The sequence below is a fragment of the Ornithodoros turicata genome, chromosome 1 (genome assembly GCF_037126465.1).
Source record: "Ornithodoros turicata isolate Travis chromosome 1, ASM3712646v1, whole genome shotgun sequence".
In the NCBI taxonomy this organism is placed as follows: Eukaryota; Metazoa; Arthropoda; class Arachnida; order Ixodida; family Argasidae; genus Ornithodoros; species Ornithodoros turicata.
The window spans coordinates 27974171-27999740 of record NC_088201.1 but is presented as its reverse complement, the minus strand read 5'-3'; the positions used below and the strand labels follow the sequence as shown (position 1 = coordinate 27999740).

Below are 25570 nucleotides of genomic sequence, written 5' to 3'. Positions count from 1 at the left end.
GGACTCGCAAATCGCCGGGCGCGCACTAACACGCACGTTCAAGGCAAGAAGAGATATGCGTGGAACGACAAGAAGCGTCAGGTGAAAATGAAGGGGTGACCTTATCAGAGGCAGCAAATTTTGTGCGGCGAGGGAATGTCAAGGGGGCGGAGCAACGACGGCCCGCATAGCGCTGAAATACTCGCGCCTGGCGAATTGCGAGTCCCAAAACGGCGCTTTCTGCATATTTTTTTCATGTGTTCCCGCTGTGATGTTGGGCGTCTTCAATGATGTTTCGCGGTAAATCGAACATGCGCTTTCCATTTCCGTTGGAAAAACGTGAAACTGACTTGGCAAATTAGCGAGATCAATTTTAAAAATTCAATTTATTGCAGTTGAAATTTGACAAAATCAGTCTTCCCTGATGGCAAAAGTGCCGCAAAGACCAATGCAGCAAGCGGCATCCTTGTACAATGTCTAGATTTTTTTTATATATATAATTCAGGGACACGTTACAGCAAACACCCTGTATAGTCAGAATTCGTCTGCTACTGCGATTCACCGTTCTGCGAATCAAGAACTCGCAAATGATTGCAGCTCACCTGGAAACTGCAGACCTAAATATTTAGACAAAAAGTGCAAGACGGTTTCCAGAAAATCAGTTTGGAGAAAGATTGAGACCGTTTTGCGCTTTATTTCAAAGTGTTCCCATTTAGTACGCGGGGACGTCAGTCACAACTCGCAGACGACGGTGGTTCTTCTCCATGGCCACGACCGCTACAAGTACGTTCGTGATTGGCTGCGCCCGTTGAAAACACGATCCTGATTGGCTGACTCTTAATTGTTACGTCACATCGACGAGCGCGCAGGCTTTCTGTACCTAGATGGTGTTGCTACTGCCCTCCTCTCTCACGCGATGTACTTCCTTTCAACGTTTTCACCACGGATCGACACCATAGAAATCATAAGGATTATATGCCTCTCTCCTTATGATTTCTATGATCGACACCGACACTTTTCCTTGGAACGCCGCTTCTAATGCAGACACATTAATATGGCGCGCCAGCAGTATCCGCCCATTTCATGGAATGGTATGGGCTATTGCCTAAGACGATATGAAGGGTGAGTAAAGTGGACGGCTTCTTTGCCTCTACGTCGACAATTGGCGGGTGACGAATGGGTTCCATGAGCACGATGTGCGACGGAGGAAAATCTAAAGGCTGGTTCACACTGCCGCGTTTACTCTTGCGTATAGATTGAGAAGTTACCCGTCAAAAAGAACTCGTTACAAGTTAAGTTACCGTGTGAAAAATGTAACTAAGTTAATAACGAAGTTCTTCAGCGTGAAATGTAACTCGCAGTTACTAAGTTACTTAAAAAAAAAGCACGAGTTACTTCCAAGTTACTTCGGACACAAGTTACTTCGCGCCCGAAAGCCACGGTCTTGAGGGAATTACGATATGGTCCCTTAAAGGGACGCGACCCTCGGTCCTGCTTTTCTTTTACTGGGAGGCAGCGAACAAGTGCACGTTCGCGGAACCCAGCCCTCTCCTTCCCATTTGTTTCGGTTTCAGTCTGTCTACCAACGTCATGATGACGTTTCTCTGGTAGAGGTCTATTCGAACGCTTTGCGTCTTACTCCCTGTGGTCGCACAATGGTTCAGCTTCATTTCAATGGAAGCGGTTCTTACTTCCTGAATAAAATACTGTCATTGATTGAATATCACATTCTATGGCAAAAAATGCCATGAAGGAACAGAAGAGAAAGCAAGCAAATATGTGGACGTGTGTGAAAAGCGCGTTAAAAGTAACATGGAACTTAACTTGAGTTACTTTGGCAAAGTTACCTGAAAAAGGAACGAGTTCCTCTGAAAGTTACCACGGCGCAAAAGTACCGAGTTAAGTTACAAGTTACCAAGAAAAGGAACTTGGTTACAGTAACAAGTTACTTGTAACGAGTTACCTCGAACTCTGCTCTAACGTGCAGCGGTTTGCGTTCACACGCGTTGATGGCGCATTCCATTGGCAGAGCTGGGTCAAATTTTTGCCCCGAGAAGGGACAAAAGCTGTTCCATTGGCAGGATCGTGTCAGACGCCGAATGTTTCATTGACGGAGCAAGGGCAAAACGTTTGCTCGAAAGAGCAATAGTTTTTGAGCCACGAGACCAAAGCTAACCCGGGGAAGCACGGGCTCAAGCGCTATGCCCAGCGCGTGCTTCGTACCTCGAACGATTGTTAACATTCCATTGACGAAGCAAACCCGTGTGACCCCGCCGGGAGAATGCGCTCAAACCCCACCCAGCGCGGGGCAAAATCTGCTCTCCCAATGGAATACGCCATCACAGAACGGGCTGACGCATTCGCATACGTCACCCCGTTTACATATTTGCGTTCTGGCCGTGGCGTCCCGCCAATAGACCTCTCGCTGTTTGTAAACAAGTGACGTCATAGTGTTCGACAGCTCCACCAATTTGGTAGAGCTGAAAGTTGGTAGACGTTGTAGAGTCGCGGGCGAACAAGGTCGCGCCCGAAAGCCACGGTCTTGAGGGGATTACGATGGTCCCTGAAAGAGACGCGACCTTCGGTCCTACTTTTCTTCCAATAGGAGGCAGCAAACAAGTGCCCATTCGTGGAACCCAGCCCTCCCCTTCCGATTTGTTTCGGTTTCAGTTTGTCTACCAACGTCATGATGACGTTTCTCCGGTAGAGGTCTATTAACTATCCATGAAGTTGGCTCAACTCTTTGCAGCGAAGTGGCCTTGTGGAGATTGTCTCTCCGCTTCCATGGCAAAGATCCGCCGTAAGCGCAAGCGTAACGCACCAATGAGAACCAGTCTTAACCGAGCTATTTTTCAGACAATGCACTAGACGCGGACGCACTTCGGCGAACAGTAAACCATCGTTATAACGAAGTCAGTTGGACCGAAAACATTCGATATAAGCGACGATTCTATATGGTGAAGTGCCACAAAAACAACAACTGTATCTCGCTAGCGCGCATAAACACCGCGGCAGCCTTAAAACAAGTATTCCCAAAGCAAGCAAGTAAACCTTGATGATGGATACCCATGGCAGTAATCTATTTTAATTTCAAAAAAAGAAAAAAAAACTGACAAGGTATGATGCAAGTTACAGTGACATCAAATCAACGATAGCGACAGAGCTGCTCCTTCCAAGTGAAGCCACACGCGCATCGGTAAACCCTCTTCGTCAAAGTCGACGTGCTTTAGGATGGCGGTGGCTCCGTTTACCATCCCGTCGGAGATATCGAGGTTGCAAGTGATTAACGAGAAACGAGATAACAGCTGTCGCTGTAAAATAAACAACAACAACTTTATTGTGTGATGATGATTGGGGACGCTTTAAAATATATCGTCATACTCTTATCTCGTTTCATCGGGTTTTCGGAGACGCGACGTACAGGACAGGATCTTTACGAAATAAACTGGGTTTGCCGTAAGCAGGCTTTCCCAGGATCGCCCTTCGCACTAAACGGAGTCGGCTGGCAGTTTACTTCAAATAATCCGGTTGAAAATGCAGGCATATCGGCTGGGACAGCATGAAACTTCAAATAGAGCTATATTTCGACAAAAGCGATTTCGTTATAAAGATCGACAAAAGGGAGAGGTTTGTCTACGTGTCCCGTGTCTCTCGGTTTTTCGTTCTTTTAATCGTTATAAAGAAGGTTTACTGTAATTTGCAGGACGACATCCACAACATTGGACCGTATATTGAAGCGCGCGTCCTAGGCAAGGACATCGCATATAAATAATTGGGAGTAAGTTTACACGTAAGGTGAGTCGCCTACGCTGGTAGGCGACATGCTGCACGTGCAGCAGTCTGCGGATAATTTCGATCACCTGGGGTTCTTTAACGTGCACTGGAAAAAAGGCGTCGCATCTTTGATGGACAGTGGAGCAGCTGTATGGTAATTGGTGCCAGGAACGGAATGTCTCCAACGACCAGTACTCGCCTCTGATGCTGTCTTACCGTCTGGAGGCATTGTACGTCTGTACTTAATCGACGATGACTGACGAACGATTCGAGTAATACTTTTCCACCTGCCTGAACACGGCTTTCCCATCCAAACAAGTATCCTCCTGGATCTATGTTCTAGGTCCGGGGAGGAGATAACAGGCACGAAAGCGGTATCACCTTAAATCCGTTAATGAAGCTAAAGGCCCTTGAACTGGAGCGGAGCAGGATGGGTGAGAAAACTTGCAACAAAATCAAGAACGCGCAGGTAAGGAAACAAACCGTTGGAGGACTCCCGGTGCAAAACATCCAGCAGCCGTGGTGACACCCACTGTTTTGGAGGGAGCCCTGATATCACTTTCAGTTCAGGGAAGGTCCGAACAGTACTGACATCAAGGTCATTCTCCCGTATGTTCACGGAGAAGCCAGGTATAACCGCTGTTCTACAACATATGGTCTGGAATCTGGTGACCGGAGACACGGGAGCTGTAACTTTCTGCTTCTTAGCATCCATATGCGCAGACTACGTCAAAGTCGTGACGTGCGGTATGGGAATCTTTGTGCTGTGTGGCTTTTCCGGTGGTTCTCGCCCCGGGAAAGAACGGAACAGCAAGGCGTGGATTACAGCGAGTTGAATGAGCTTAGGGTGAGGCTCCACCCACAGCCTTGAACTGCATATTCCGATAACACCAAACTGTGTCGAAAACACACGAAAAGACCTCATATGGACATTTATTCGAGTTTGTCAAGCTCCCCTTTGCAGAGGCGGATCCAGGGTTTTTCTGAGGGGAGGATCCTGCCTTGGACAGCATATGCTATTATACCACCAAGGTCAGTTGAGACTCGTAACGACTGAAATTCAGGAGGGTCAGGACATCCGGACCCCCCCTAAATCCGCCCCTGCCCCTTTGGACTGTCCAATTCACGAGCTAGCTTCCAAGGGCTGATGGAGTAGGTGCACGGCGATACGAAGTTCAACTTCGCAATGATAAAAAAAGGATGTCGTATAGGAACACCTTCCAAACGTGGAAGTTGTGTCGGGACGCATGCAAGCAGCAGGGTTGACGGTCAATCTCATAAAGACAGAGCCAGCATCCAACTGTTCTCACGATATATACGCCGGTATGGTCAGACCGAACGAGGAGACACTGAAGGCTATCCTCCAGTACTCCCGGTATGTAAAGAGCTTGCAGCGCTTCCTATGTGCTGTTGGCTTTTACATATAATTCATGCCGCAGTGCGCAGATCTGATGCAGACATTAACTTGGTTTTTCATTTGAGGTGCACGATGGCCTTGGACTGGAGAAGCACAGGAGAACATCCGCCTCCCTTGCTAAGTCGATTACGCAGTCCGCCACATATCTTCCAGTGCTGAGCTCGAAACTGCCCGCCTGTCATACAGATAGATGCTAGCGGTCATCCTCTCGGGGTCGTACTGCTCCAACAGCATGAAGGTGAGCTCCGGCCTGTGGATTTTGCAAGCCCCGCGATGGCGTTACCCGGGGAGCGGTATTACACCTTAAGGGACAAGGAGTGTCTGGCTATCGTGTTCGCATTGAGTAATTTCGACACGTGTCTGAATGTAATTTGTAACGTAGACCGACCATCAGACACTCACCTGACCGAATAGGTGGGAAAACTCTGCCAGAAGACTTGCACGTTGGAGCCTTACGCTGCAGCGACACGGCTTCTCGGCAGAGTACCGGAAGGGAACCTCTTACAAGGTGGCAGATGCATCGTCCCGCGCATCTCTGCCCCTTGAGGATGTCGCCAAGCAGGAGCTCGTGGGGACTCACTGTGAGCTGGAAGGATATCGTGAAAGCTCAGATGACTGGCGGCTTATGTCACCATATGTCAAGCTTGCTGGAGGATCGCGGTACGATCGAGGTACGTACCTCGAGCTGATGACGAGAAGGCTTTCTACACAACTTCAGGATCGTAGTTCCTAGGACGCCACGTAAGTTCTTCCTCGGATACTGTACTTCCACGACTCTGCGCATGTCACGGTAGCAGCAGGATGGCTTATTCAATTATGCTTATCGCATGGCCATGGGCTAGTCATATTCTGTGGTATGCACGTAGCTATCAGGTATGCCAAAGGTCTAAACCGCATGGTACCCGATATGCCGAAACCTTGACAGACAGCTCCTTGTGACGTAATGGGGTCTTTCCCTAGGATCCCCCGTGGTACCAGATTTATTGGTCGTTACGTATCGCCACACGAGGTTATATTATAATTGGGGGTTTACGTCGCGAGACAACTGAGGCCACACGAGGTGGGTTGTGCTCTACCCACTACTGAAGTTGGTATAAGCTCAGATCTGGGACATCTTCCGGTTCGGATTTTATGAGACGCCTAATCCGCATAAGACTTCTTAGTTTTAAGGCGAGGTGTTCACTGAGAATTCGACTAACAAATTACGAGCAGATTTATTTGCTCAATGTTTCGATCAACGCCTGACAAAATATTTCTGCATAAATTATGATCCGCTGCATTTTTCAGACCATTGCCTCGCACTGAACGATACTACCACCACCACTATAGCAGCGGCGTAGCCAGAAAAATATTTCGGGAGGGTTTCTATGGGGATCTTACATGGGAGACGTCCCCCCTCGTTTCCCTCTCCCAAATGCACTATCAAAGGTGCGATTTCGGGGGGGGGGGTGCACCACAGTATGAACTGCTACTGGGATCTGTCATTGGTGTCATGCGCTGTTAGAGAGTAGACAGTAGAACTTGCAGGGGGCAAGTAGCGATGACGCTCGTACCACATGAGGATTGCCCTGCCTATTATGGCGGCTCGGTAGCTCGAATGGTCACTGCCTTGGTTTCTAGGTAGTATTATGAGAGCTCTATCAGGGTAAGCTGCAAAGGGAGACACCGCAGAACGTGTGCTGTCGCTGTCGAACGTGTACGCTGTCGAAATCCATGAAAAAGCGTGCGACCTTTGCGGGCTACGGGACTGGTGATTGTGTCACGCTCGTTATCTATTGTGTCGCAAAAAGGAACAGAGATGATAAAAGAAAGCAAATTAAAACGCATGAAACTGCAAATTTATTAATGTACACATTTTATTTTATTTTGAAAGCCATAGCCACGAAAATGTAGCCACATAACTGAGACATTGGCAAAGTACATGACATTTCCATCAAAAGGAACAATAATCATAGATGGGCAAGCACTCTAAAATAAAGTGACCATATTCGTCCGACACTAATGCGGGACATCCGGATTGAAATGTATGGGGGGTGGGTGCAGTCAGTCGACAAACCAGACTCAGTGTTTCGCCCACACCCTGTGTTGTTATTTTATGTTTCTTTTTTCGTTGCGTTTTACGTACTAGCTAGTGCGCATATGAAGTACTTCGACTATACGAGGGCGTGCTTAAAAGTTCTCGGCCCGACCCACTTCCAGATATACAAACGCGATCTCGTCATTGCATACACAAAGAGCGAGGCGAAGAAGAAGAAAAATTGAAGGCTTGTAACGCTAAACTTTCACGTGTACTCGGGCTATCAACAAGACCACGTCTACTGCGAGCGTGAAATTTTCAAAGGTTGAACTTCGGGCTGTCATGAAGTTCCTGTTCATGCAGAAGAAAACTCCAAGGGAAATTTATGAATGCACGATGCAAACATTAAATGACGAGAGCCCATCATACTCAACTGTGAAGGAGATGTGTGTCAACTTTCACCGGTGGGGTTTTGACGCCGAAGACGCCGGAAGATCAGGGAGACCCCCAACGGTGTCAACACCAAAATTGTTGATTGTATCCATGACCTCATTTTAGCAGATCGGCGAATCTCGGCTAAAACAATTGCGGGGACCTTGGACATATCCAGAGAACGCACTGCGTTTATAATTTACGTTCAGAGTTGGGTATGCAGAAGCTGTCAGCCAAATTGGTGCCCAAATGTTTGAATGCTGATGAGAAACAACACCGAATGGATACCTCCAAGTTGATTTTGGAGCATGTCGCGCGTTCTAGTGATACTTATCTTGAGCTGCTTATAGTTGATGAAACATGGTTGCATCACTACAACTACATCAACAAAAGTCCATGGAATGGCGGCACTTGGGTTCTCCGAGGCCGAAGGAATTCAAGACTCAACGATCAGCGATAAAGGTCATGGCCACACTTTTCTGGAACATGCAAAGTGTTTTGATGACTGACTCTCTCCGGAAGGGTGAAACAGCGTACTACTGTAGCTTGCTCTGCCAGAAAAGCGGCGCGGGAAGCTACGGAAAGGCGTTCTCCTTTACAATGTACCAGCTCACAAAGCTGCAAAACAATACAGGTTCTGAGGGACTTGCGATTCCAATGCATTGAACATTCGCCGTACTGACTATTTTGTGTTTCCCAAACTTGAAAAAAAAAAAAAAAAAGTCAGAAAGGAAAGAGATTCTCGGAGGACTCGGAGGTGATCAGAGGAGCCGAAGCATATTTCGGAGAATAGACGTCATATTTCATTTTTCAATGGTTAAAGAAGCTTCAGGGACGATGTGCCAAATGCGTAGAGCTACCAGGTCAATATGTGGATATGTAGTAAATGTTCATGGCACTAGGCCGCGTTCTTCTTTGTCGGGCCGATAACTTTTCAGCACCCATTCGTATACTTGACTAGAACGTATTTTCGTTATATGTGAAGGTAAAACCCGGATACTAGGAATGATGAGAACAGACACCCACACAGACAAAGTCTCAAACACAGTTGTGTTAGAGACTTCGTCTACGTGTGTTTGTTCTTGTCGCCCCTAGTCTCGGAGTTTTACTGACATGTATTCTAGTCACCAGCTCGCTTGCTTTTTTATAGCTATTCTTTCAGTGCATTTCCTTTAGTGCGTTGTCAAACTTGCAGATACGAAAGGAAACTCGATCGGAACTCTTCGCTGCACTTGCACTTCCATTGGGCACGATCGTCGGCGAAACCAAGACCGTGCTCCCACCGAGGCAGCTTGATGAGCAAAGCGTCCGCGAGCGAGCTTTGGTTTTCACAGAATTTTCACCATGGGAGTGGCTCGTTAGCCAGAATGCTAAGCAGTTTTATTGGCAAGGTTGAGGTATAGTTGAGGAAAGATGCGAGCCGATAAAGGGCCACATAGAAGTCGAAAGCGCTTTTGTTGTTCAGCCCAATCTTTCGTCCATTCGGCGTTCGTTGCAACCGAAGCAGACAGAACGCCGTCCCACGGGCAGGCTGGTGGGACAGCGGGACCACAACTGAAAAAGCCGGGGACTTTACCCGCCTAACTCTGGTCACTTTACTTTAAAACAACATAAGCATACAGGTTATACCGCGCTGCACGAGTACGGGAGGTTATAATGAAGAGATAGCACATTGGATTTGTTTGTGAGGATATATTGGGGGTGCAGCTCAGCTTATTGTAAATCAGCCATTCTTTCGACTCCGAAGCAGAAGACTAGTAGGTTCCAGATGCCAGGTGAAAGTTGCAGTAGGACTGCTATGCCAGTGGACACGACAAAGACTGCACAAAAGAAAAACAAAAATAATTATACAGTACCATACCCAGAGTTGGTGGACAGAACAAAAAGCAGGACGCTTTCTAAAATTTTTATTAACCCGCTGTATTATCTGTGTAACATATACACAGGAGACTACATCTGCTGGATTTTATAATAATGTAGGATCTACACGAACAAATTCACCGTTGGTTAATACTGCTGGTCCATTTGCAACACACAGTACGGAAAAAGAATCATTCTAGAAATAAAATCAAGCGCTTTGATTGCAATGTAAGCCCTCGCACTGTACTACTGCCGCAGACCGGTATGGTCTACACACTTCATTGGCACCCGGAAACAATCTTGAATAATTTCAACGACACAAATTTCAGGATCATGCAGTTGGCATATGTTCTCCATGTTACTATTTTTAGTATGGCACTGCACTTTATGCAAGTAGTCGCCCCCATATACAGCATATACAAGACATGAGAGGTACTCCGAAATAAATATGATTCTGGCTTGGTTGTTTTTCTTCAATCTACGTGAGCTCGTGTTGTTTTAAACATAAGGGTAGCATAGGTTAGAAGGTTAGTTAAGAAGACACGTTGCTCTTTTGAAGCAAAAGTAGTGATATACTACAGCTATCTCGCGGAATCAAATATGTCGTTACCTTTACACCAACACAAAAGGAACGGGATTCACCGGTTACGTCGTTCATGATTGAAGCGCGTCACACACTAAGCATTTTTCATTAAGTTTTCTTACTGTATGCTATTTGCCTCCTTCTCAGTCACATGAACAGTGCATCGGTTGGTTGCACTTGCATGCTACCTCTTACTCCCGATTTATGTGTATTGTATGTTGGGAAAACATACCTTGTTTGGATGGTAGAGGAATTGTTGGTCAAGCCGTTCTCTTCATCAACTCCTGACTCGAAATTTGAAGCACAATACAGTGCCGAATCGCACAACTTGTGCAACGTGGAATTGTAGATAACCTCTGCCGCTTTCCTATCTGTATAAGACAATAACGGATCAGAAACGTTGAAAACCAGAAAACTGGTCATTCTGTGACACAGAGAGTACGTTCAAGTAAAGAATCACGCGCGACAGCGAAAACCTGAACTGAATTTGTAGCAAAACGTATTCAAACCGTGCACGCTGTTAGACATTATTAAACGTCCGGGAAGTCCATGTTTCAGGCTATGGGCTAACTCTTTGAGCAAGTAATCCAAACGCCATTTACCTTTCATCCTGGGGTGATCGGTAGAAGGAATGATGTCTTTTCTGTCATTTGTTTTCGCACAGCCGAGCAGTAGTACCTGTACTCGCGAATCTCGCCTGACGTTTCAGGCTTAACAGCTACCGGATGGGAAACCCAGGTAGACGTGCGAGCGAATCCTCCAGTGAAATGAGCCTCAGCCAATCACCGTCGAGCAGTGTGATGTCAGGGACTGAAGTCATTCAGAGGGAAACAGTGTTCCGGCGCACTAGGTTTTCGAGGCTGCGCATCTCGCCAACAGTTTAGCGCTTAGATAGTCGGTAGCACGTTAGGTATTAACGCTCGGAGATTGATTATGTGTTTAATGGCACAAAGGCAACAAAGGCCATAGAGCGCCAAAACTATGCTGAGTGTGTCGGAGACGATTATGGGAAAGATGATGTGAGAGAGAGTGTGGTAGTTAAAACCTATTTACAGGTATGAGCGATGAGCGATGATTGATTGACCAGGATAAGAGAGAGGGGGATGACGATAGCAAGCGAGCATGGCAGTTAAAAGCTATCTACAAGTGTGACAGTGAGATATTTACATGAGGAGTTCGTGTGGATCGTCAACTTCTTACTACCATAGTTATGATTAACGCCGTACTAAAAAAAGTTTGGGCGTAGGCACACAGAAAAACGAAGCAGGACAGACGACTGTTGACGAGTTGTCTGCGTTGTATCGTGTTAGCAGTCGTTGGTGTCGTTTGTAGTCGTCGTAGCGGAAGAATTTTCAGTGGGAATTAATGCGAGCTAAGGATACTAGCTAAGGACTGCTCGCGATGCTTCTACATGACGCTGGGCTTCTTATATAGGTCACGGCAGCAGGTCGAGCTGCGCCGGCAAGGTTACGCCTCTCCGCACGTGGCTGATTTTTCGAGGCGTTTTTGTAGATTAAATTGCGCAGTGATAAGGCAACGTTCAACGAAAATATTTTGCATTGTCGCTACTGGCAGACTGCTTGGTGAATTAAACGGAGATTCCAGCAACCGTAATTCGCACTTAATTTCCTCCTTTAAAAGCAACTATAATTATCCCAGAGCAGGGTGCCACGGACGCGGCTTCCAGGTTTGCCCCTCATGAAGATTATACATCTTCCTCGGTGAACTTTTGCATCCCATGCGCAAGGTGGAAAGTCACTGTCCTGAGACTAGAACACACAAACTGACAAGAGGCCAGACAACAGGAATCGAACCAGACAACTTTCGACGACGGCCATACTTCCGTCTTTCATGTTCCTATGCATCATGTTCTATGGCTTGCGCTGTGTTTGTCAGTTTGCGATGGTCCAGCATCAGAACAGTTACTTTCCATCATGTTCACCAGATGCCGCTGCCCCGTCCTGTGTTGAGGAGCAGTGTTGTATTTGTGTGTGTGTGTGTATGAGAAGAAATGTAGGAGAGAATGTGAAGAGAGTGAGTGAATGAGGCCCCTTGACGAGACGTAGGTACCCCGTGCCAGTGTAGGGCAATGGCTAGCACACCTGACCGGTAATCAAGAGATGTAGGTTCGATTCCTGCTGCTGTCTGACTTTTTCGACGACTGCCATATTTCCACCTTCCATATGCAGGGGGTTCATACAAAATTTTTGTATATCCTTTATAATATATAAAACTGAAGGTTTAACAAAATACCTGACGGCAAATGTGTTGTGCATATTCAAGTAGCGCGCTCAACGGACGCGGTTTCCACTTTGTGCTTTCTGCCTCCTCTGTATCCGGAAGCATATAACTTCCATTGTAGAGCCATTCGCGGAGGCATCCTCCCCCATGAAACTCAACCCTACGGAGTCCGATGATCTCACAAGCAAGGACAGCGCCTTCGTGAACACAAACTCACAACCGCGAAGGAAATTGAAAAGTAGTCTATCGGAGAGGGGCGGGGGGGGGGTAGTAGCTCACTCCCCCATACGTACATCTGAAGCTCGAGGAGGCTCGGAGGAAACCACCGTGACGACGCATACCAGGGTCAAAAGATAAGACACGAATATGTTAATATTGACGGTGGTATGTCAATCAGAAGGTAAAACGTGATGTGGATACATTTTCTAGAACGACAGTTGACGTCAGTTGAGGGGAAACGGAAAAACTACAGCGCGCATCAGCGATTAGCACCGATGTCGCATAGCCTCCCGCGCTCCTTGGTCTACGCTCTCCTTGCTACCGTTGCCAACACGGCCGTGTACACTTTCTAAAATAATGTTTTTAATGTTTTCAGAAAACATCCGCACTCTTGAGGAGTATATGAGACTTTCAATGATTGGCCATAGTCTATACTGTGTAGGGGGCAACAACGGCGAGGAGAGGTTGCCGTCGCAGCGCGCTGAGGAAGAGGAAGTAGACGATGTGTGCCAATCTTTTGTTTTTTAAATGTCGAACGCCATAGTTTGTCAAGTCACACAAAGCCGTGCGTCCGTCCGTCCGTGCATTGCGGTCTCCTGTAAAGCGTGCTTTCACTGCACTGCCATAATGTGTGCAGGAGAAGCGACCAAGAAATATTTCTCTCCCCCCCTCTCTTAGCGAGCGGACATCATGTTTCCGGTTTTCACGGGCGACAAATGAGCATATAGCACATCTACAGAGCGCACAGCGAACCTTGGTTCCTCGTCATTCATGCTACAGCACCCGTCACAGGTCACAAGAGCATCACAGTGCGGACGTATCTAGGACTGTGGGATGAGAACGACGTCGTCGGTTGCACACCGGCAAGGACGGTGCATTCTCATTTTACGTTCTCATATCTAGCTTATAAGAGGGTGGTTCAATAAATAATCGTAAGATTTTAACCAAAATTATGAACTCTATCTCGCATTTAATACTCTTGTTGCGGGTGGTTGTACAGATCTTCTACTCTGCTATGTTTTACGACCTCCACGCGGCGCGTGTAAGTACGCGACAAATGATTAAAAATTGCTGCCCCGCTTCACCAGGGAGGAGCAACGGTAAGTGAACCATTTCCTTATGAGCGAACGTGTGAATATTGCCATTTACCGCAGCATGAAGGCCCAGTATGGTGGTGCCTGCATATATCTGCAGAAAGTGCATAAGTGCGCGCGTGCGTTCGCAGGAGGCAACACAAATGGGTTAATATTGGGCGGCATATGCTGCTGCTCTATGCTGCTGTCATATCCGCAGCAGACGAATTTGCCATAGGAAATGAGAGAACGCTCACCGTCACAGTACAGTGGCGACACCACCTAGAGACAAAGCCTGTTCGCTTGTGCGTAACACTTAAGAGTCTACCAATCACGACGATGCTTTCAGCGGCCGAGCCTATGGAGACGAGCCGCCATCAGCCGCATGGGTAGCCACAGAAGGCCTGTGTTTCACAATCGGCTTCGGCGATTGGCTGACTCCATCTGTCTACGTGCGAAGGAGTGAGACATTAAGCAAGCTTTCTGTATCTAGGGTCTCGCTGAATGTTTTCACGATTCACGTAGCACAAAGACAGAAGCACGTACTACTTTCTTCAGTGCCGTTTTCTATTATATACCTCCTAGTGCATTATTGCTTCATAACCAACCCATTTCATCATCTTTAGCACATCGGCGCCGTTTGTGTTATCTACGTGTTTGTTCTGCATCTCCGCCATGAACTGTCGAGCATAACTTCCCTAATAGGGCATCCCTAACGCAGACGCAGATGAACGTCGCCGTGTTGCACGACAGGTTATGTGAAGATCTTGCGAGTGCAAATGCCGTTGGAGCGCTTTAAGAATCACTTTTTCCTTTTTGTCACCGACTGTAAGCATGAGACTGGATGAAAAGGTGGATTCACTTTCAAGGGCTTTTAAAAGGTCTTTTTGTTTATATGTGCGTTTTATGCGGTTTGCAACAAGCTATCCTATTTTGGTAGCCCTAGCTGGACAGAGAGACGACTATTTTCTACATTTTCTATATAGCTCTACCGTTTGTTTCGTGATTTCTTTACTACCTGTTACATGAAAGAAAGAGGCGAGTAAAAGTGAATTGTGCTTTCATTCAGCTTTTGATTTTGCTAAACACACTGTCAACCTTCCCGAACCGCACTCTCCGGATCCCTTAACGAGTTCGACTCTCCCCCCCCCCCCTCCTCCTCCCTCTCTCACAAAATTGCTTGGACCCTGGCCTAATCCAGCTCACCAACGCTCTGCCCTCAAAGCTCTCTTTCCCTTTCTGGATACCATAGGGCTTCGATCCATATTGTGAAGGGGCTCATTATTTCATTCCCCGCATCACCACCAGCAATGGGGTAGAGTATCACCCCTGGCGATGAAACTCCACATCCATCATCGCGAAAACATTCACAGCCAACGTCAAGTGACTCCAGCTGACTTGAAGTACGTTACTTTGAGTCCCTTTAGCTCAGAAACGAAAATTATCTTTGGAGTCCGAAAGCACGAGCGCTTCTGCATGCAGTTGTGCGAGACTTTTTGGCTCAGAGAACTCGCTCTGAATGTAGCTCAAATAAAATGTCAGTGTATCGTTTTGGCTAACGTTCATGCGCTGAGATCGGAAGACGTCCGGCATCGCGACGAGGGAAACCGGGCGGCGGGGCGGCGAAGTTTCGGTACCACACTGACGTAGCCCATTTCATCCCCTTATTAAAGGGCCTCAACGACGGGGGTTGTTCACCTCAGTTGTGAGAGTGGTTGATTTTTTTCCTTCATCTATGCATGCTATTGACCCTTAATACCCACGAAACGTTTAACACGTTCACCCCTAACCCTTTATAGGTATACCATGCCCATGATGAGTACGCTGCCCAGGAGAACAGTAAAGTCTCTGTTCGAAATATCGGCGGCTCTCGTTCCGATGCTCTTCCTTTTCTGCTGAAGTCGTCCCTACCATAATTCCCCTTTTGAAACCGGGAAAGGAACCCTCGAACCCTTCAAGTTACAGGCCTATTGCCCTTACAAGTTGTATTGGCAAGACGTTTGAGCGAATGGTCGGTAACCGTCTAATGCATACCCTGGAAGAGGATAATTTAATATGTCGATCGTACAATACATCGGAGAGAAGGCCTGCCTGCGTCGGCAAATGCTAAACATGCGACAGCACAGAGAAGAGGCTTAAGACGGAGCGCTCAGCCCTGCGTCACCGCACACCACTACAAAACTCGTGGGTAACGTTTTAAAGTTTACTCTTCTCTGAGGAAATACACAACTGCGAAGATCCACACTGGCCCTTTTGGCAGAGGTAGCAGCTAACCCCACGTACTTCCATCTGAAACTTATCCAGCCTTACATGTGCACAAAACCCTTTCGATTTCGCCGTCGTTCAATGTTGCAGTCACTCGATGTGGGTCACCGGGCGGGAATATAGCAGCAAGAGCTGAGTACTGGCCGTAGGTGATAACGGAACAATTTCACTAGGAATCGTAGCTTCAGACATGGATGCAGTCGTCCCAGTTTTTCACGCTCTCCTGTGTGGCTTGCAACCTTTTGTACGCTTGGGAGCTGCACCCCCCTATAAGTCTTTGCAGCTGTTTTCTGTTGGGAAATATTTTATATAAGTTGCATGTATGTATATGGCTGCTTCACTAGAGGAAAGAAGTAGTAGAAAAAAGACCCTACAGCCCCTTTATCATTCACTTCACAGCAGGAAATTAAATGCTTTCATAGACAAAGGGAACGTAACAGTTTTGAGTGCCATGGCAACGGCATAACAACACTCTAAAAACCGTGACACTTTAGTGACGCATGAAATTGGTGTGACACTTTGGGGCGAGCCTGCCCATGTTTGAATATTCGAACTCTCGACGTCGCCAATCGCTCTAAAAACGCTATTTAGCACTGTTTTCACGATCTACGACGTTTTAAACTTGAAGCTAGTCATATCGTCTGTCCATTGTGCGATACCTTGTGACATTGAATCATGTGTACACGTGTGAAACACTTCACGACAGTGCGCACAAGTCGGACGCGGGCCATTCTCAGATCTGGGGATTGGACGAAGAGTGCGCGAAGCCTGAGTTCCTAGAAGGAGGACATCGCCGCCTTTAGGATCGCACTCCGTATTCCTGATAAAATGCGAACTCAACATGGGGTCACGCTCGCAGGAGAAGAGGCGGCGTTGGTAGTGGCCTCTCTCTCACTCATAGATTTCAGAGCCCTTCGCTGCGCTGCGTTATATATAGCGCTCTCGTAAATTAAATTGCGCCGTGATAATAGGTCGCTCTGCACAAAAATGTGGTTGCTCCGGATACGCTGCCTGGCGAATTAAGCACGGACCAGGGGCATCGTAAGATGAGAGCAAGGAAGGAAGGAAAGCGACCCCCCCCCCCCCCCCCATCTCGATCAGGCTGCGGGGACCACGCTCCTGTTTCATGCACAAGTATCAGACAGGGTATCCGGTATTTCTACAGGCAGATTATTACAGAGTTTCCATGAACACTTGTATGTACCTTGCCTATTGCAGGTAACGTTTCTTTAAAGTAGCACAGAAGTCATTTTCAACACCCTATTTTCTTGCTGTAAAACTATTAAGCTGGCCTGTAAAATGCACCAAGACAAGTAATTCACCCCACACAGTTATAATTATTGCGGCAATGGAATTTAAAGTGCGCCGCAAAAAGCGACCGTGCGCGACGGTGGTGGAGAGAAGCAGTCAACGCCACCTAGATACAGGAGGCCTGCTTATTGCCTCCTCTCCCTCCTTCGCTACGTGGACATATAAAGTCAGAATTCGGCTGCTACTGCGATTCGCCGTTCTGCGACTTCACGGATTCATAAATGATTGCAGCTAACTTGGAACCTGTGGACCTGAATCTGTAGATAAAAAGTGCAACACGCTTGCCAGAAAATCAGTCTTGAGAAGGGTATGGGACCGTTGTGCGCTTTATTTTAAATTTTTATTCCCATTTAGTACGCGGGGACGTTCAATCACTACTCGCAGACGACGGTGGTTCGTCTCCATAGCTACGACCGCTGAAAGCACGTTCGTTATTGGCTACCGCCGTTGAAAGCACGATCCTGATTGGCTGACTCTTAGTTGCTGCGTTACGTCGACGAGTAAGCAGGCTTTCTCTATCTAGGTGGTGTTGGCAGTGCCATCCTCTGACCTTGCGCTGACGTCATGTTGTCAGCCCTCGCTGACTGGTTCAGAGATGTCGTCCGCTAGTCAGCTGTTCAGGGCTTTGAAGAAACATTGCCCCAGGGGAAACTCCGGCGGACAATGAAACCCTCCATGCGCACGGTCTCCCTTTCAATCCCGAATGCCCCCGAGGAAACAGGTTTACCGACTACAAAAGGAGAAAGCCCTCACAACAAAAAGAAAAAGACAGGAGCTGGCCTCTACTGTACGACTTACCAGCGAACGGGAACGTGCTGACATTATGCCGTCATCGGTCACGTGCGCATCGTGCTTCTCCTCTTCGTTACACCCCGCGGGGCGAGTCGAGAGTGAACGCGCGCGGCTGTGTTTGCTTAAGTTTTTTTTTTTGTTTTTGTTTTTCTGGGAGAAAAATCGCATACATCAAAACCTTTTGTGCTATTCGGCAAATTGACGCACATACTTTCATCAGACGTCTCAAACTTAAAATATTTTGGAAGGTTTCTCCTGCAGTGTACTCCTTTAAGTGGTAAGGAAAATATGTTACTTCGCATGAAGTTGAACATATTCACTGGTGCCGTCATTATATAGTACTCTGACACAATACACACGTCCATATCTGTTATTCACATAAAGAACGACCTAGCCATTTCTTAATTCACCGAATGCCGTAAGTGGTTTACGCATATTTTGAGAAATTCTGCACTGCGTGTAGCGTATGCCGTTCTATTAGCTTCGTACTAGCGTATATTAATAACACAGGTTACGTTGTGTTTTACATTGTATTGTATTGTTACGTTATATAATTAGAATGTAATTAATCGAGAATAATGATTATATGATTTTTATGGAGCTAGAAGTGATGGTGATGTGATAAAGAAAAAAATGGGGATGTGAGTCGCGACGAAGTCGAACTGGATACCCCAGGACGCTTACACACAGAAAATACAAACAGATGAACGAGTTAAAGTCATGGGGTTCAACATGTAGTTCAAAAGTTTCAACCAAGTAAGTGTAAAATGTCAGAATGTCAGAACACACAGCACACACTCAGCAAGTCATAGAATGTCCATAAGCCTGGTTGTACTTAGAAAATCTCCAAGTGCCCTCAGCGCCTTGTCGGACGACTGAGGACCGAACAGTTTCGCGATGTCGAAGGCTCGGCAGTCCACACGAGACAGGCTCGCCTCTAAAACCCTTCGAGTATCAACGTACTTCCGACACCGGAGAAGGATGTGTTCTACGTCCTCTACAACGCCACACTCACTGCAGTTCGGAGAGTCGCGCTTGCCCAGTTTGAAGAGGAGACGTGCGCTGTACGGCACACCGAGCCGTAGCTTATGTAGGACGGTTGTCGTTTGTCGCGTGAAGGAAGGTGGTACCCGAAAGCGTAACTCCGGATTGACCTTGTAAAGAAGCGAATCCCGGAGCAGATCCTGTTAGCCAGGAGGTGCTGCACATTTGTTGCCTGAGCTCGTTCAGCATTCGCCTCGCGTCACCATTGGTGAAATAAATGGGCTAGAAGTGTCAATTTACAACTATGTATTTACAACTTTACGTGCATTAACTGATATTTTTTTTTAAATTATGTATGTACATAGAATACTAGTACTAGTGACTGTCTGCTATCTAGTAAGGACGGCCCACATGTCAAAAGGCATAGGCAGTCCTGTTTTGTCAATGTATGAAACTAGTGCCAATAAAATTATTATTATTACGCGATCCTTTTACATATAGAAAGTTCTTCGTGTACCATCAGTCCTTCGAACTTCAACTCGCCCCCCTTGTGGTGATTGACTTCCGACGCCCCTTAGGTAGACCCACTTCTTCATAAGCCTACGGGAAATTTTCATTCGCACACCACGCACAAACCACGCGGGATATGTTTGCGGGGCGGCTACTGGCACGTTCATTTTGCTTTTCTCTAGAGAACGACACAGTTTTTGAAGGACTGGAACGAGACATTGATTTTTAACGAATTAATGTTTGTCGGACCCTGAATACGCGTGGAGGTCCATGGCCGCGATAGCAACACTGCTTCTCTGATGGACGCGCACTTCTACGATATCTACACCGAAATTGCTTCATCCTCTGAAGTTTAGCAAAGGAATCGGAATAAGGTAAGATACTCATCTCGCTGTAGTTTGGGAGTCTTGTGCGAATGCTAGCAGACAAAAAACCGACTTTCATTCGCACATTTACTGGTTCTATTTCCCAGGTCTTCGCAAATACCTCGGAAACAGAGTCACGATGCCTGGACAGACTGACTAAGAGGACAAGTCCCCGGAAAGAGTGGGTCCATCCATTTTTTGTAGGGACAGTGGATTGTTGCACAAGTCAAAACCGGGTTACACAAAAAGGGCAAAATGTCCACTGTGCTTCCAATGGTCAACTCATCGAGACGTACGTATTTCATATACTGTACCTATGTATGTCGAATGTTATGTACCGAATGTTTGTCGCATTATATATCGAAATTTCAACTCAAGAGACAAGTTAGTTGGCGAATGGTAAAAACACGACATCGTATATAATCGACGTAGTTTTCATAATGTCCACGAATTACTGAGCACCATCTATGATTCAATCTGCGTAATACTCACAGCGCGCTCTAGGATAGACCGTCAGGCGTCGCAATATTTACAACATACTATCAGCCCTAAGCTTGGCCCTAAGGCTACAATATAGGAGGGTGGTACAACAGGCAAAGATATTCACATCGATACAAAATGTCTTCCTAAATATATCATGAAAGAATTAACACTATTGCAGTTTCACACATCATACGGTTGCTGGTTCCATTGGTTCACTGTCCGGGGAAAAATGAGAAAAGAAAACAATATCTGCGAAACTTATATTCTTCAAATAAAATTGCGCAGACACAGGCAAGCCGGTGGATGAACTCCATAACGGCAAACCTGAGCGGGGCAAAAACACATAGACAGCACGACATACAGCAGCTCAGAGAGAGCTCAGAGTTCAGAACACAGAGCTGCTGAGTCGTGTGGTCTATCTGTTTTTGCCCCGCTCAGGTTTGCCGTTATGGAGTTATATTTTTCAAATTGTTTATCGTGAGTAGCCCGTAGCTGCCTACCAACGAAATGTTTTAAGTAGCGGGATTTGTCGATACGCAATATATATCTGTCAATACAGTACAGAAGCTGTTCGGCTGGGCCAGAGGGCGCTCCTGTGTACGGCAGTCAGCGCCACTTGTGGCCATGCTTATGGCGATAGCAGCGATAGTGCTAAGTTTTCCAAAGTAGCGTGTTCTCTCATCATGCACATAGTGTATGCTGTGTCAGGATGACCAAGTTGTGTTGCGCGCTTAATAAGACGAAAGAGACAGAGGATTGTTACGCCATAAAGTCGGAAGAAGGGAAACCGTCAACAGCGGCACGATTCTGGCGCATGGCAGGATGATTCTCGGACATGCTCGAAATACGAGTAAAATGTGACTCCCAGGTGCCGTAGATCTACTAGCTCTGAGCGAAACCTGACTGAACAATAAAGCCTGATTGCATACAGTTGGATATCTCTGGTTTCAAATGTTTTACTCAGGTTTACGAAGAAGGTGTGAGAGCCGGTGGAGTGAAGATTTATGAAATGAATGGAGCGAGCACTACGAATGTTTGTCAGCAGTCATTAGTCGGCTCTTTTTATGAGCGTTACATTCTTTCTTTTCCCTGTTTGCTTACTCCAAACCAAGCTACCATTTGTCACATATCCGTGACTGTTTCGGAAGAGAGGAATATGGGAGTCAGATCAGAACAGTCATCACAACAAGAATTTAGATGTCTTTGCGGCTGAGATTATTGACGTTGAGACACTTGACTGTGAATGAGAACTAACTTAATGAGAGACATGTCTCGAGTATAATAGAGCTTTCATAATCCAAGGACCAATTGCAATGACTCCCGGTGGATCCTACGTAGGTATGATCATTTTGGGATTCACATGCACTTGCGACATCTCATACTTCACTCGCCCCAGGCACTCGCTGTCTAGGAATTTGTTCCACCTATATCTGTAGAATATGTAACTAAGAATTTAAAAAATAAATGCATAATTGACATTACTCATGATTTTCAAATAGTATTACGCATCCCCAGACATAGGTCTACGTCCATGAAAGAATGGTGTAGACTATAGTCTGGCCTAGACCAGTAGAACAGCTCAAATTTATAAGCTTGCAGAATCACACAGCTATCAGCTTGAGTTTGAATGTAAAAAAAGAAAAGCAAAACAGATGCGATACAGGTACGCTCCGGTGTACTTTGTGCGGTTCATGCGTTTTAGAACAGTAACGTGGTCCAGGCTTTTATTTTTCCCGTTTCCCAGGCTGTATATTATCCAATATTGCACGGAAACAGGTGGAAGGTCGTGCACAGCGCATGTAATCACATTCTTCACATGACGAGTCTACTCTGAAACTTTTCCTCCCCTTACCACCAGGGGAGAAATGCGGCGCTAGTGTCGCGCTGCCAAACTCCAGGCGAACGTCCCTATTGATGTCAGATCTTTTGGCCATCGTCGGAAGACCCGCCATAGTGCGTAAAGACGATACAGACAGCGTTGAACTATACTGATTATAAACAAAACGCAAAACTTTATCCTGTAACCTTTCTAATCTATAGATATGGCGTTTTTAGTGTATGGATGCCACAAGGGCACGCATATTCTATAATCGGCAATTGTATTATAGTTTTGTACGCAACGATCTTAGTTTCGGGTGCACCGAACTTTAAGGTCCGTTTTAGAAAACAGTTTTTTTTAAAGGCTTTTTCAAGTACCCTTTCTAGATGCAAGTTATAAGAGAGATTTGATTGAAGGTGGACACCAAGGTGCTTATAACTTTCACCGCCATTAAGTTTTGAACCATTAATAGAGTAATTAAACGCATATTTTTTTCTTTTCTACGGGTAACACTCATGGCCACACTTTTCACAACATAAAAGGACATTTGCCATTGCTCACACCAACCTGCTATATTTGCTAGACAACTGTTTCAGTTAATTTGATCTTCTATGGAATTTACTTCGGTGTATACCACAGTGTCGTCAGCATAGAGTTTTATAAACATACCATTGTTACATATATCACTCAAGTCATTTACATATAGCAGAAACAACAGGGGGGCCAAGGACGGAGCCCCGAGGAACTCCTGAAGAAATCGGTAATGTCTGGGATGTACCATCTGGCAGCTGAACATATTGGGAACGGCCAATCAGATAGGCCTCGAGCCATTTAATGAGTTGGTCATTGTGAAAAAATTGTTTATCTTGTACAAAAGTTTTCTGTGGGACACTCATTAAAAGGGTTCGAATAAATCCAGAAATATTAGATCACTCTGTCCATTACGGTCGACAACAGAGGAGAAATCATGCGTTAATTCTATTAGCTAGGAAACAGTAGATAGACCTTTTCGAAAACCTTGCTGTTTTGGAGAGAGGATATTGTTTCCCTCTAGAAACGTCATAATGTGCGTGAATAATATATGTTCCGGGGTTCTACAACACGTACTGGTGAGAGATACTGGCCTGTAATTAGAAACCATACGTGAATCGGTTGACTTATAAACAGGAATAATTTTATCAATTTTCCAGTCCAATGTTAGCGTTCCAGTAGACAATGATTTCTTAAAGATGATAGAAAAATATTTAGATACCCACTCTGCGTAGCGTTTAAGAATGAATTTGCTAGTCCTCTACCCGAGAAACGACATCATGATGTTGGTAGACAGACTGAAACCGAAAAAAATCGGAAGGGGAGGGCTGGGTTCCACGAATGGGCACTTGTTCGCTGCCTCCTATTCAAAGAAAAGTAGGACCGAAGGTCGTGTCCCTTTCAGGGACCATCGTAATTCTCTCAAGACCGTGGCTTTCGGGCGCGACCTTGTTCGCCCCTAGTTTCCAGGGGATGACGCCGAAATAAATCATGTAAAAATAAAACTTTCAAAAATAAATCTCTTAAAGATCAAACTTGCAAAATAAACTCTTCAATATAAATCATGAGAAAATCCACGCTGTCGAAATAAACTCCGAAAAACAAACTTTGAAGAATAAACGCTTCGAAATAAATCTTTGAAAATCCACCGTCCCTGATTGGTGGACAGCCGTCAGCTCTACGTCCACCACGAAAAATAGTGCACTCCTCGCGCTTGGGGCTAGCCAGGGCTAGAACTGTGAAGGAGGATTTCGCTACACCAGAAGTAGGTTGTCTGTTTGTGGCCGGTGTTACCAATTTACTGGGGGGGGGGGATGTGTTCTGATTGGGCGGCTGAGTATTTTTTTTGTCGTGTATCCTGGCCGGCTTTATCTCTCTCTCTCTCTCTTTCTTTTTCGTGTGTGTGCGCACTTTCTTGGCCTTTCTTTTACCAGTGCGAATGACCGTCGCCGCGCAATCTGTCCACAACACCGCCATAGCCTTCTTCTCCCTCCCCCCCTTTTCCGAAAGCCTCGTTCACAGCTCAAGGGTCTCTACTGAGATTAGAGATTAAATTACAGATTCTAGGGCTATAATTTGTGTTTTAGTGGTCTCTCGTAATATTTGAGGTTATCTGCAAGTTGTGCTGAGTATGGTATAGATACGCCAAACGCTTCTTCCCGATGGGAGACAAGGTTCGGATGCAAACATGTTGCGTAGCTTAGTCAGTCGGATAGAAAATTCTTCATTGATTTAACGAGAATTTTAATTATAACTATTGTTGGAGTAGGTAATTTGTAGCACCCATATCTACGATATTTCCCAAAGTGTTCGGCGGGTTCGTAGTTCATCATCACCTCTTCATTTATTGTTGTTGTTGTTGTCGTAGTTCAAGGGATGTACGGTTCATCCTTTTTGTACGGAAGTCTTCGAAAGATCACGAAGATTATGAGTGAGACTTCGATGACAGTCAGCCTTTGAGACTCGGATGATAGCCGAGGTGCTCACGGAAGAAAGGTGAAAGGAATTACCAACATGTAAATGTCGCTGACGAGTACCATTCTCATGGCTCGATAACAACATCAGTAGCATAAGCTCAAACTTGTTACCAGGTGTCAATGTCTTTCTTCCCACAAGGGTGACGTTCCATTCTCGTATTACAGTTTATCAAAGTACATAAGTCTAGAGGGACAAACAAACACCCTCGAGGGATGTTCATGGGGATACTTCATTTCAGATTACGTTCACGGCGGCTAAAAGCTAACAGGTTGAATGCTGCGTTCCTACGACAATTATTAATGTATACTCACATGAACATTATAATGGATAATGAGCTGTTCTGCTCCATAATGGAATCAGTCATTACCTGAAAAAAGAAAACACGCTTGACAGCTCGTAGACACAACACAGCCGACGACTCACGCAATAATATTTTCTAGATTATTTCGTTTCTAGAGTAAGATACGACATGAGCGTGTGAGCAAACGTGGACATGTTTGGACAACAATTACAAAATGTATGCAGCGACAAAAGTAATAATAAAATGCTCCGCCGCTTTGTCGCCTAGACAAAGAGAACTGATTGAAGAAAAATCTTTCCAGGAACAGTACTGCTAGCAATACTGCTCCGCGACCGTTCGGCCGCATACCAAGACACAGTCCAAGGCAGCCGCGTTAACAAAGGTGCTCTCGCCATAAAAAGAAGAGCGAGCTTACTTCGCCCCCCCCCCCCCCTCCACCGCGCACGCCGATTTGATGGGAGAACTAAGCAAAGAAACTTACTCGTGGCGTTCCTTTTAGGCGGTGGGCCGAACGTCAAAGAACAGACGAATTAAAGTGGGCTTTGCTCTCATCCACTGCAGGTGACGAGTTCATAACTTCGGTATTCAGCGCTGCAAATCACATAAAATGCTGGTTAGTTGCAGAGATGAGCTCGAG

The 25570-nt window shown here is 46.1% G+C and overlaps 1 protein-coding gene across 8 annotated transcripts in view; it reads right to left on the bottom strand.

Moving 5' to 3' along the window:
- The window catches only part of LOC135377771 (uncharacterized), a 43209-nt gene that overhangs the window by 6963 nt on the left and 10676 nt on the right, over nucleotides 1-25570 (bottom strand). For 3 of the 8 annotated variants that reach the window (XM_064610434.1, XM_064610432.1, XM_064610433.1), the window contains exons 2-5: nucleotides 25415-25524; nucleotides 24944-24999; nucleotides 5850-5946; nucleotides 5573-5756 (exon numbers count right to left, since the gene is read on the bottom strand). In XM_064610434.1, the coding sequence (XP_064466504.1) occupies nucleotides 5573-5756; nucleotides 5850-5946; nucleotides 24944-24996 (334 nt within the window). In that variant the 5' untranslated portion in view covers nucleotides 24997-24999; nucleotides 25415-25524. Of the gene's footprint in view, nucleotides 1-5572; nucleotides 5757-5849; nucleotides 5947-6640; nucleotides 9440-10294; nucleotides 10434-15784; nucleotides 16151-24943; nucleotides 25000-25414; nucleotides 25525-25570 lie in introns of those variants that run through there. The other 5 variants (XR_010418189.1, XM_064610435.1, XR_010418190.1 and 2 more) reach the window with 5 other exon arrangements.